Source organism: Calliopsis andreniformis, chromosome 12 (genome assembly GCF_051401765.1).
Source record: "Calliopsis andreniformis isolate RMS-2024a chromosome 12, iyCalAndr_principal, whole genome shotgun sequence".
NCBI classification, from domain to species: Eukaryota; Metazoa; Arthropoda; class Insecta; order Hymenoptera; family Andrenidae; genus Calliopsis; species Calliopsis andreniformis.
Genome location: NC_135073.1, coordinates 10,406,496 through 10,420,425, shown reverse-complemented (window position 1 = coordinate 10,420,425; position 13,930 = coordinate 10,406,496). Strand labels below are relative to the sequence as shown.

The 13,930-nt window shown below is 39.3% G+C and overlaps 1 protein-coding gene across 1 annotated transcript in view; it reads right to left on the bottom strand.

The window, feature by feature from the left end:
• Positions 1 to 13,930, bottom strand: part of LOC143185865 (uncharacterized) — a 264,291-nt gene that overhangs the window by 58,995 nt on the left and 191,366 nt on the right. Inside the window, exons 4-5 of the mRNA XM_076389155.1 lie at positions 10,001 to 10,150; positions 7,813 to 7,956 (exon numbers count right to left, since the gene is read on the bottom strand). Coding sequence (XP_076245270.1) covers positions 7,813 to 7,956; positions 10,001 to 10,150 — 294 coding nt within the window. The remainder of the gene's footprint in view (positions 1 to 7,812; positions 7,957 to 10,000; positions 10,151 to 13,930) is intronic.

Sequence of the window (13,930 nt, the reverse complement as noted above, 5' to 3'; positions counted from 1 at the left end):
CCTGACAAGTCTCAGTACCCTCATTTTTCTTCTTTCCGTCACCCTAGTCCAGTCTCGTTTCTCGTTTTTCGCTTAGTCTCCTATATTTACCAACGCTCGTTTTCTGGAACGTCATCGAGAAAATTTAACGAGGACAAATGAAGTGGAAAAGGATGCGCGTAGCTCCTGATTCCGGAGTAAAGTCTCGCTCATACTTCGTCCAACGTGTCACATAAATTTTCCATTATTCCCCCGCGCTACTCGCGGAAATATTTATAGCGGCATAGTATAGGGAACTCTACTCTGTACCCCGTTTCTTCGATTGTGAGTTATCAAACCAGTCTGATTATTTGAAAAATCACGTACTCTAACAAATACAGGAAAACACAAAGAATTCTACACTCGTAAAACTATAAATTAGAAAGGAAATTCTGAATAATAATAGTGCACGTAACTTTTCCATTAAAGCAAACTCATAGTTCAATTTCACGAAGTAAGAAAAAAGTTATCTGAAAGCTACGCTGGTATTTTCTACTGGTCAGTCGAACATCCACCTTGCAAACAGAAATTTTTAATTTTTTATCTCAGCATTTCTGTGCCTTCAGTGCACAAGTTTTATTTAGTTTTTTTTCTTAATCAAGCGCCTTCTCTTTTTTTCTACTGACTCCAGTGAATTCTACGAATGGTTTCGTCGTGGAAGAACGAACAGTGACTCCAGTCGTTTATCTCTAATTGACGATTACAGGTGGCCTCGTATTTAATAAGGAAATGCTTAGCACGGTGTCAAACCAATGCAGGTAACACCGCAGGGTACTTTGATGTATGCGGATAATTCATGCGGATCCAATTAGACTTTGAGATTGCTCTGTAATTATTCCGGGTCAATGGTCTAACGCCGGGAGCCGTCTCGAGAAGAAGGGAGAGCATCGTGGGCAAAGCTTTGCGAGCGGTATCGTCAATAGAATAGGAATTACGTTTGATTTCGTCTGACGTTGCAACGTGCCTAAGTGCACATGTGCGATGAGCCTGGACTGATTTTTCCACCAACCCAGGTCGAGCGACTTTCAATGAACCTCAATCGTCAGCAATGAAGTCACAAGTGATATCCTTGTACGTCTAATTTTCTGTGTAGGATGTGGGTTATAACGTTTGAGAAAAGAAACAATACCAAGACATTGGAACTAAGGGTGGGAACACGTTATTATGATGGCGCGTGAACTTACGTTACGTATTATAGGAAATTTATAGTGTGAGGCCGAGGTTTTCCAATTGTTTGGGACCAGTTTTGCTCTAATTTAGTTATAGCAAATTATAATTATATTATAATTTTAATTTAAAGTAAAACAAATTTGCTATAGCAAATATAGTAACGTGACACCTACTATTTGGAAAAATCGGAAAAATAGGGAATCTAAAATAAAGGGTTCATGTGTAATAAATTAATGCTATTAACTCAATTTCAGAAAAAATGTGACTTAGATACTGGTTCTCATGTATCAACCAAAATTAAGATCAAATTCCAATTTTTTCGACTTTCAATTTACTCGAAATCTCGAACTTAATAACTTTGAAATCAAGACGTTATTCCTCCATTTTCTAAACTTCCGTACCCTGCGAGTAACTTTTTTAAATTTATCGGGTCCATGACACTTTCCCGTAGACATTATACGCCATAAATCACAATGTTTTACGAAAATAAAGTCGGAAGATTAAGGCTCGATGACGTAGGGTAGCGTACAGGAAGGAATTACGTGACCGTGGCGCAATAGGCGCTCGTTGTCAGAAGTTGAAGCGATAAAAACCACCAGGGGACGTAGAAGTTCGATCTGAAGCAGAAGAATATTCGTCCCGTAGCGTGCACGCTTATTATTCCCGGTGGCTTTTTCGCTGGCTGAACATATGCGCATATTTTGCCCGACAACGAGGAAAGCTGCGTACCTTATAGAGGCATGCATGACTCACTGTTAAATTAGAATACGGGCCCCCTACGTATCCTTCTGCTTTTCTGCTTCTTCCTCGAGAATGGACGCGATTGGAGCGAGACCAGCGCCGACTAATGAGTTCCATTTTCTGCTACCGAATGAACCTCTCGATCACTGCGATGTGGAGTGCTTAAGCATCTATTTATAAAACAGCTTCTTTCATTGACTATTTTCCAGTGAAAGATATAAATTGCTATCTAGAATATTGAAAATAATCGTTAAATAAATAATTTGACGATTAGCGAAAAATAAATATCTGTATTTTTTATTTGTTTTGATACGTGAATCTGATAGATCTTTGTGAATTACTCAGGAGTCACTGTAAATGAATAAGAAATACTATTATAATGACTTCTTTTCTAATTAATTCTTCCATTTCGCTGGGAAATAAATTTCATACTAGTTTCTATCTCTAATTACTATTTTAAACTTGAATGCATGTTAATTTAACAGATTTGACAATATTAAATATTAAAGATTAATTCTCGTAAAATTAATCAATTAATTATTAAGCTCGAACCCGAAATTATTTTCATGAGCAACGCCCACCTTTGGAAATTGAAATCTTACAAAACCCCCGCAGCGTTATGCCTCGCTTAGTGAAGTAATTTACATAAGTGGCCGCGATTAATCATGCCGTCGCGTGTCATTATTCGCAACTGACGCTAAGAGAGCAATGATCAGAACTCGGCGCAGTGATCTGAAACGGATACGTCGGCTCCCCGCAGCTACGCGAAAAACGTGTTTAATATTGCATTAACCTAAGGAGACGTTACGTCTTGATCCCTCTCAGACGCAAATTCTGCGCGTCGTTAATATGCAATTAGATCAGTGGAAGGATTTGCATACGTGCATTCGTCATGCGCTCTGCTTGAGTATTCCCATCGTTCTTCTGCTCCCTATCGTGCCATAGATTATGCGCACGCGTCGCATGTCACGGCTGCCGCGAACTCAAGGCGATATTCACGCACGCATTTCTTGTAATCGTTTGCAATGCCAGTCGTGAAATATTTCAACGTTCAAGAGAATCGACGCGCTGGGAATTAGTAAATTTGAGACTGAAGTTTATAAAATATTTCAAGTACGTGTTCGACCTCTTATTTAGCCACGATTGTTGATCTTTGAAATGCACTATCTTTGACAGGGGTGTGAGACTTTTTACACTTTGCAATCATTCGCCTGAATTTGCAATCATTTTTACCTGAACGTCTTATGAGACAATTTGGATCTCTTAAAAGTGTCCAACAGCATACATCTTGAAAACTTGTGAAATTTATGCCCATAAGACGTATTAACGACACACTACATGGGCGTCTGAAAGGCGTCTCTTTTTTGTCTGAACATCTTAGAGACGTAATTTGGACGTCTTTGAGATCTTTTATGAGTGTCTTTTAAGACTTCCTAAAAACATACCGATTTGTCACAGCGAACGTCTCAGACATGTTTTTTGGACACCTTTAGTACCTTACTGGATCTCTTTAAGACGTTTTTAAGACGTTTCTGTGCTATATGGGAGGTTATTTTGACGTCTAGTATTAGCTATTAAATTTCCGTCTAACTGTGCCTAAAAGTACTATACTACCTTTAATAGCTTACAAATGATCATAAAATAAGCGAACACGGTCTTAAAATTTAAAGATTATGAGCAATATAACAGAAATGGGTCATGGGATACACGATGTTCGATAACAGTTGTTAAAAATTTTAGAGGGTGATACTACATGCCAAAGGGGAGCAAAAATCAATAATAACGAAATTGTTTTTGACGTTTCGTTTTCGAGTTATTGATTATTGAAAGGACACTTGAAATATGTCTGTCGTCACGCGGAATCACTCTACTGGTTCTGCACGTTAGAACCAGTGAAGATCTACCACAACATAAAGCTGAGAAAAAGTCTGATGGAAACTATTCGAGTCCTAATAGCGATACTTATAAATCTCCTCTCTAAACAAAACCACGATACCAGGCGTGCTAAATGTATTTAACAGTGTTGTAAGGAAAACTAGAAATCCCTACGAGATACCATCTACACAAAGCCCATTGCATCCTTGTAGTATCAAAGCCTTACCATAATCACTGGAATATATTAATCCATTAACGAAATATTCATGTACACTAAATATACACACACTCTACCCATCCCAGACTGGTTAACGAATATTAAACCCGCATATCTTCGAACCACCTGTTCCTAACACCCTCGCTACGAACTCCCCGACCCAATATTCCAGACAATCCCATCCCTGACGCTCCACCCAGCTCCTCAAACAATACCCGACACAGAAGGAAGCAGCAACCCAGAAAGGAACAGAATAACGAGCCTTATTATATCCTCCCCGATTCTTCGAAGGTGCCGCTATAAACTGAGCACAAGCAGGCGGTCGTTACTTCGTGACAATGTTGCACTGTTCGGGGCAGGAAGGCGGCCGCCGAGTGCCATTAAAAATGTCCGTGGCTGTATCCGGACGAGCTCTCGTCCCGAGCCAGGAAGAAAAAGTAGTCGAGAGGGGGAGGTTTCCCTCGGTTTTCCGCGGCTCGCGAGCTGCACAATGAAATAGCCGCGCGTTACAAGAGAGCGGAGGCCGCTCGTTACGCCGCCATTGTGCGTCCGATTCCCGGACGAATTCTTGGTCGAACAGACGCGGAGGCGGTCGTTAAAGGCCCCACGGTATCATTATTCTGGAATTTTACGCGGAAATGCACCGACGGGACGGCCAACGATACCGTCGCGACGCTATCGTTAGTGGCCCGTGGCTGGATGTCGAGCTGTTTTTGAAAATTTCACGCTCCACGGGGCCGAGATTACCGAGTTACCCCACGACGAGACTTTCGCGTGGCTCCTCCCAGAAAGGCACCAACGCTTGGGCTCCTATTTCCTGGGCTCCTTCCGCGTTCCATAGCGAGAGTCCAGAGTGGATCTTTCAGTGGAGGAACGTGAAAAGATAGGGTCAGGTCGTGGGGCGTCGTTGGATCTCGATGCTTTTGTTTAGGGAGGGCCTTCGAGGAAGTGCTATTGCTAGAGATCTTCGTTGGGAGTTTAACGGGATTTGGAAGTTCGTACGGCGGAGATATTAAGCTGGGGCGGGTCTCTTAGGAATTTTGAGCTTCGTGGGTAGTTTGGTTTAAAAGAGGATGATGGTTGAGGAATGTCAGGGTTTGAAGTGTGGCGTGTTAGGTGGAGCAGGGTTTAAGATGAGTGATTAGTTGAAAGGTGCTTTTTAGTGCTGTGTGAGGGAGAATAATATTTATGGATGAGGTTAGAAGAAAAGGGATCATTCAGTAGCACCTGCAATTTAGTGTCTGTTTAATTAACTTCTATAATGGCATTGTTGTATGTATACTTTCTTAAATAAAGATATGTTAATACTCAGCTGGTGTAATGTGGTTACAGAGTTAGGTATAATAATTCAGATTGTGATATGTGGGCAGAGATAGCCATGAGTAATTTACCAATTAAAGTAATTATAATTTAGTAGCGAGTTTTCTGAGAGAATATTTTTGCTAAAACGTGCATCGTGGCATGCACCTGTTTTTCAGTGAACCCATCATTTTTAATTAGGAAAAATATAGACTTAAATTATAATTTAGTGTTACTTACTGTACGAAAGGTCTGGTTTGGATCTGCATTAGATCTAACTTATGCCTGAATTATGGTAGGGTTTCAATGAAATTAACTCTGGAACCATACGTCATACATAAATTGTGCATCACGTAACCACAACAGTCGCGTACATTATTTACGATATGAGATTTCATTAAATCCTGTGGCTAAATCTGAAAAGCTTAATATCCAGGACAGGAAAATGATGGCTAAAAGAAAATTGAATGTTTTATAAAGCTTCCAACCTTTGCAAACTATAAAGAATATCCCCAGGATTATGAAGAATCCCTATACGAGTTCTAATTAACTCACTGTAATCTGCTCTCATCAGTAATTATTAAACTAGCTTTCTTATATGAAATTTAAAGCGAGAAAAACCTTCTGTCGTACCTAAATAAGATATGAGAACAGAATTTCCCACAAGCGAGCTTCTTTTTAAGACCTTCGACAAGCTTCTATTTAATAAAATTTTTCGACGCTGATACCACAAACGTCCGTATAAAATTCTCAAAACAATGGCCGAGGCAACACCTGGATATCTGGTCTACGTCAAATCCTTTAAATGTTTCAGTTCCAAAGTGAACGCTAAAAAGAAACCCTTTACCATGTCCAAAAATCGTGGAATTCGTTGCATTGAAGATTGGACCATCGGGGATAGCATACCGCCGATCATTATTCACTTTCCACCGCTTCAAACAATGGCTATTAAGCCTGTCCTTTCGCCCGAACCGACTGGCCATTAAGTACAGAAACGAGCCATCCGGAGTGAAAAGCCATCAGCGGAACTTCCCGCGTGCTGGCGCTGCCTCGTCAATCGTTCTGAAAGCTTTTTAGGTCGATCGACTGTATGTATTAACATGGGCCTTCATCGATTTTGTTGTTTGTTTATTGGGTCAGCCGCGACTTAAGATAGACTGTGGCTTGCGAGACCTCTGATTATTCGTAACATTATTTCTATCGTAGTCAATATAAGTATGTCTGAAATAGGGAGTACACACTTTTGGGAATAAGTAAACGAATTTTTTGCACGTAGCAAAGTGACATAATGTGAAGACCAAGTCTTTCGATATAAGCTTAATGTTAGCGAACTGTGAATGCATGACGAGGAGACACTGTAATGAAGGTTCAATATGAAGATGAATTGATTTTTGATTCTTCTTCCTCTTCTTGTTTCTGTTTTATTTCACATCCACTACTTGGTTATTAGCGAGTGTGAATCGTTTTATGCTACTTTGGACATTAGATTGGTTTGGTTTAAAAATCTGACGAAATTATTTATATTCGTATTGTTTTACTTTCAAGAATTATCTATTCTATAGATATAAGATTGAATAAGAGAACTATTAGTTCCCATTTTTAAAGATTTTGATTCTTGACTAAAACAGTTCTTGCTGCAACATGTGTATGAAATTTGTAACTTATTGTATTATTGGTAAAATCAGTTGGCGAAACGAATAATTTATTCGTTTTGATAGTTTGGAGCAATGTACAACGGATACTACTAAATTATTTGCGAAAATTTTTCACGTACAGATTTTCCCACCGAATTTCAACTGAAATTGAAAATCGCCCCTATGCGCTTGTTTTCACTGAGGAATTAAAAATTCGTGGTGATTTATTACGTAACGGTGAATATTTTTCTCGAATGAATGGTCATTTCATAAAGGGATCAGAGGACGTGCGATATTTCGCGAAAACAAATGTTCCGCACCGTTGATTGCTTATGGAAAAATGTTCAAACGTCAACTCAAATTCTTTCAACGATTGCATAAAGTGCACGTTATCACTTTTAAACATCAATCTCGCGTCTGTAAAACATAATGTTCCATCAAACGCTGGCATAGTAATATTAAAATTTTCTATCAATTGTTCATTTGTTTCCAGTTGGGAAATTGCTCGATGAAATTCAATCAAGCAAGTGTGTGAATAAATTGTAACAAAAATTAAATTATAACAATATTGAAATGACTCTTCATAGTAATTTTCAAAAATAAATTGTTTCTGCCGAAAAGCAAATAAATACTGAGTAAAAAAAAAGTTGTGATCTACATTATTACATCGACAATAAAATCAAATATTTTTTAAAAATATAGTGGAATGCTTTGATAAAAGAATATAAAGATAGTTTGGCCCTAAATTGAAACCCAAATATATTTTCTCACATTTCTTTGCTTTTCGGTTGTTCTCTATTTTACAGTAATAGACAGTCTAAAATAAATAAGAGAAGTATATAGAAAATATGGACTCACCGCAGGTGTAGACGACCTTCAAATAGGTTCTGCTATCGGGGCTACAGGGTTCACCGAACGTTGAACTGTTTGCCACCACGGAGCAACGTCGTTTTCCGTGGCACAAATTCAGCACAGTCTCCGTCGCATATGACGCCATGCACGCTGTAACCAGGACAGAATTGATCCATTCAGCGTGTCCGTTTCGTGCCCGACCAAAAATTGTTTTTCGATTTGCCAGTAGCTCGCGGAGATCGTTCATCAAGCGAGAACCGAACGTCCGTATAAAGGGTGACTATAACTACTGTGCGACGCAGAATGAAAACGTCAACTTCATCAAAATCTGTGACTGAGAGGCCTCCATTCGACACCAATTCAAAGATAAATGTGCACGAATCAATATGTCGAGTCAAAGTCAGAATTTAATATAGAAATTTCGCCTAGCTCAGAATATCTATTATTTAGGGATATTTATACGTATTGGTATCTTTGCAAGCACAACAAAATAAATGGAACTTAAATAGAGATTCATTTGATAAAAATAACGCGAAACTATTGTCACAGATTTTATACATTTACTGTCTAATAGCTTCTTGCTTTTACATTTAAGGTCTTCAGGTTCATTTGGAATAAACATATACATATGTATAAGACTACATGGAATTTCAGCTCTCCAGCTAAAAGCTTTCTTAATTTATCAGTAATTGCTTGCATAACATTTGAATGCTTTTTTCAAAACGACACAGTTTGCACCTGAAAACCTCAATAATAAGAGCTTTAGGTATACCAATATTACACTTTGAATATTTCTGTGCATTTAATATTCTAATAATCTGTAGATCTATTACTAACCACTTACCTCTTCAAATTAATTTTGACGTACGTACAATGAAAAAGTAGTTATCTCAAGACAAGGGATTAATTAATTTCGAATTCACGAAGACTAAAGTGACGGACGTTTAAATTCTCGAAATTACAATTCCCTAGGAGGAACGCTACTCTTTGGAGGAACCCTCAGCCCTGTTGAAAGGGCTGACAAGTTTCTTTCAGTTCCCGACGAATTAAGCTACAATTTTACTAATCTTCTCCCATAGGGACCTCATGAAACCTCGAAACGTGGCAGAACGGGGAGCCACTTGAGCGTGTCACCCTCGCAGCGGGTTCCTTTGTGCAAGCGACGTGGCATGAACGGGCGATGTGTCACACGATGAAGGGACACGCAGATTGAAACGATATCGTTCGACGACCAATATTGCAGAGGGGGTGTTCGAGAAGGGCCTGTTACGTGTTCCTTATTGTCACGTTTGAGTGGCGGAGCTACAGAATTCGCGGGAACCTTTGAACTGTCACTGTGACCCGCGGGAGGAACTCAATTGACCCGAAGTTTATTCGACAGGGAAAAATTGATGATCGATGCAGCTCAGGCCAAGAATTTTGAATAAATGCCAAGACGTTGTAGCTCTGAGCATCACATTTTTCTAGAGCTTTCTATCGATTCTCTGGAAGCGACACTATTCTTCAAACGTTGGTTTAAACATTTTTTTTAACCTACAGAATACGACCATAATATGACGTTTCAGGGACAGTACAAAGGAAGTTATGAATATTGTTAAAAACAGAATTGCTCTTTCAGATTCACACATTCCATGTGCACTTCCTTTAACAGCACGCCCATGAATGTTTATGCTCGCGTAAACATTTCATGAGCTAACTACTGAATCACTTTTCAGTCATTACTTTTCTTGGAAGCTTTCGTAGCCTCGAGGGTTATGAGGACATTAACTTGCAACGGACTTTCTAAATCATGACGACAGGGAATTTTCAGTTTATAGGAATTGGATAGTTATAAATGTAGTACTTAAAGTGCAAAGTAAAAATTTATTGGATTACCTCATGAACAATAGCGGTGAAAATTATTTTATTTTCAGAAAAATGAATACTATGAAATTTATTTAATTACTAAGATAGAAACTATTGCTGTTCATGAGTCTTAGATATCTCTTAGATTGTTTTCCAATGCTTGCCTCAAAAGATTCCTAGTCTTCCAAGGTAACGTGTATGGAAATGAGAAGCAATGTCACATATCAGGTCATCTCATAAGTATGATTGCAAGGAAACTCATACTAATATTTTAGTTTGTGTAAAAAGAATATACCAATTTGTTCTTGGAAAAAATGTCAGATATAAGAGATAAAAAAACATGACTCACTTTCTTCCTTGACTCCACGAGGTTGTGGACACTGAAGAGATTCGTATTCTGTCCTGCCAAAAGACGCACTGTAAATGGCAACCCTCTGTCCGGGGTAGCAGACAAGATTGACGACGTCATTTTCGCAGGCAACCTTACTCCTGAACTCATCTGTAACAAAAAATATTTAATAAAATCGCTGTCCCATAACACGAAACGTAATTATATCATCAAATCCTCTATCTCGCGTCCTTTATCAAAAAAGTATTTTCCAGATTTACCTCAAATTCCAAGAGATTAACATTTCACCCTGAATATTTCCATAATATTACCCTCATTGAAGAATATCCAGAATCTCACAATACTAACTTCACACTTACATCTATTGTTATCGTGGAATCTAAATAACAGGTTTCTTTAAAAAACGCATCCAAATGAAATAAACAGTTTGTGCATACACTTCTCCTCAATTTCACTTAATAAATAATAATTGACTAAAGTAATCTCGATTCAGTAAAACAATTCCATACGACAAATAGTCCTTTTAAGAGTACAAAAACGATTACTCAATTAGCCGACAGAACTCAAGCATGTGAACATTACTGTGTCCTAATTGATTGAAACAATTTATATTCCGATCCACGCCTGAGGGAAACGTCCCAACGAAAACGTACATGCGGACACTGAGACAAACAGGGGCACTTTTTGCTTTACATCTTCGTCGCAGTAAAACCTATATCGACTCGTTACAGTTCGTGGCATCCAACGAACCAGACCGATTCGGGAGTCCTCCTCAGCTGCCGATAATGCGTTTTTGCGGTATCGACTGTCGTGTCTCCGCTTCGCGACTCTTGTCGGGACCACGGTTGCGACATTCCTCGGATTTTCACCTGTTCTTGCTGGAGGTCGACGCACCAGTTACACATTCTGCTGAATTCCAACCCGAATTACCGATTGCAAACGTTACTGGAAACTTTGCGGACAACCGTCGTGTGCTCCAATTAAATTTATCGCACACGGTGCGGAATGATTGCGTGTTTGTTGACGAAGCATCGCTTTGAACGTTGTATGCAGAACAAGCAAACTATTGTCGAACGTGAAAAAGAAATTCCAGTTACGCGGTTAATTCTATGAAATTTCTTTGGAGAGAAAGGAGCTATTGTCGTAACACAGAATTACATTGCAGGCAGAGATTTTCAACAATGGGAAAATTTCAGTGAGCTCTTGGTTGAATAAGAATTTATACAAGCGGGGCTTTGTTTAAATGAAACGTTCGTATAAGAAATTACTTGGTTATGTGATTATCTTTTAGATAGATATTTATATAAAACAATTCGAGTAATATCCTAGCATGTTCGTAAGTTACTGAAGCACGTCATACCATAACTAATGTGTCTACAATGTGGAAAATGGAGCAGCCGTTTTGTGCGGATTTCGATACATCGCGGGATTGAATCGTAAATAAGATGCTTATCTTGAAATGTAAAACGCTTTCCTGCATACAGAAATTGACAAAGCCTCGCAGTCTGCATACTGATCAGTGGGTACGTGCTCTGCGCAGGATTAACAGTTATTGTAAACTTGAGATACTAATTAAATGCACATGAGCTAGGAATAATAGGTAATTGTTTGTAAATCAGTACTATTTAGGTATAGAAATCCACTTACACACGACTGGCAATCGATTATGGATGATATTTGTCATTTCTAAGCAAGTATTAAGGAAAGAGATTACCCACTAGCTGCTGTTGCAAAATAGTTTTGAGAAAACAGGTCCTATGGATTTTAGTGGACAACATACTTTGATCGCAATTATTCTTTCAAATGTTTGAAATCTACTTTCAATGATTTTTCTTAGCACAAAAGAACCACGTCTCAGAATTTCAAATCACTGCCTCCATCAACTTTTCATTACAAGCTTCTATACGAGAAAGTATGCTAGACCAACTCTCATATATCTTCCGAAGTTATAGACAGTTTCGAAGAACTCGAGGGACGCTGAAGCATAATCTCGTATTGAATTACTCTCATTAAATGATTCTGATGGAAGTTCAGAACTAAATACAATATCTTCCTTCAGATTCTTTAGCATGTACAATATTCCCACATACACTAATCAAATCATATTTTCTACAGTCACGAATTTAGATAAATGTTCCAGTACTCAGAAGCTTAAAATCTCAAATGTCCCAATAATTGAAGAACCAAAAAATGCTTTCTCCTATTCTTGATATTTCAGTAACTGAATTCTTTATTTTACAATAACTCTTGCCTTGTATTAACAGTACTATTTTTTTAAATCACAATTTAGGCTTAAACTGAAATAAAGTTAATGTGAGTGTCCAGGTACCAGTACATCAGCTACTATAACATTTACCTAACCCTCACTTTCACATTTCCCTATCAAAATTGCATGTAACGAAAAGCCTCGAATTCCGTTTCACAAAATTGGCGCGATGAAACACTAAAAGCGAGACAGCAACTCCCCCAGCTGTCACAAGGATGCAGATAATAACAGCGTTGTGTCAGCTCGAATGAACTTATCTGCAGCCAGAGGCAGCTAAACAACCGACGCAACTCGATGCATATAGTTCTTGTTTGCAGAGGAGGATGAGGAGCTGTTTCCCTCATGAGGGTGGCGTCCCGAAGCCTTCACAGCCTTTCAACCCTCGCTAGCCCCTCTCGCTAGCGCGAAACAAATCGCCTTCACTCGGAACACTTCGAAAGTCTCCCGCTGCACTTATACCCGAGACAAAGTGTTATATCCCTCTTTATTGAGCCGACGATTTACGGCGGTTCTTCTTCGCGATCTTTCGAACTTACGCCGTGGACGTGGGCACGCCCATCCGGACTTTAGAGGAAAATTACGAGCCGCGACTGGCGAACACTGGTCGACCCTTGTCTTCTACTCGCGAGATTGTTTATCGGTGCTGAAAAGCGACGTGGTCTAAGCGGGGGTGGTCTGCAGACGACCTTTGAGAGAATCTTCAGGTCTTATCCAAGAGAGGATCAAGTGCAGATTCTTACGGGGAAGCAGGAAGATGGAACGTTAGAGTTACAGCGTTTTATGGTCCTGCCAGTTTACGTTTTGCTGGAGTTACTGTAACCGACTACCTATTTCTTGGACTGTTGGAGGAATACTATTATTCTGAAGGAAGTTACGATCGCTGGTCTTCTTTTAAATGGAACGTTTCACAAAGTTTTTTCATTTTAAGTTTACTGTCTTTATATCCGTAGGAGCATTCATTTAAAGGAAGGATATATGGGAGTTAGAACAAAATTATTGAGATCGAAGAGACTTATGTATTGTATTTATTATTTAGATGACGAGATTTGTCTTCTTTAAAAATTTATTCTCCGCGATCAATAATACGACATTTTTATCAATAGCATTAATCCTAAAAACAAGAAAAAAAATGTTCTCTAAAAGCATGAGGTTTCTCTGTGTAAAAAAAGAGCTAAAAAAGTCCTCTCGCCAATTTCGAAAAAACATTCTAAATTCATTTTCTGTTTAAACAAAAAATACTGGCCTCGGTTCTGCTCTGTAGAAGCAGCACGATGAACTGCCAGTAGAAAAGGATGGCTCCGAAAATCAATGGGGAGCGCAGACGCTGGTCGAGAAACGTTCTCGATGCTGAAACGATCCGTGGGGTATGTAACAACGATGCTCGTCAAAGGCAGGAGTGTCAATGGCTCGTGAAATTCCGCAGTAAGGCGGAACCACCATCGGGGGGACTTCCTTATCGAGCAACGCTCCGAACGAGACGTCCAGTCTGGAAGCTTTAATTGGCAAGAAGGACTCGAAAAAGGGCGCCGCTGGAATGGCCGTAAGAGGTAATTCTCTCGACGCCGAGCACGCTCGACCACTCGAGGCGACAATGGACCAGGCTGGGAGCTTTTTCAACGGACGGCTGCCTCTTCGATTGACCCACTTTCGATGGAATCTTGAGC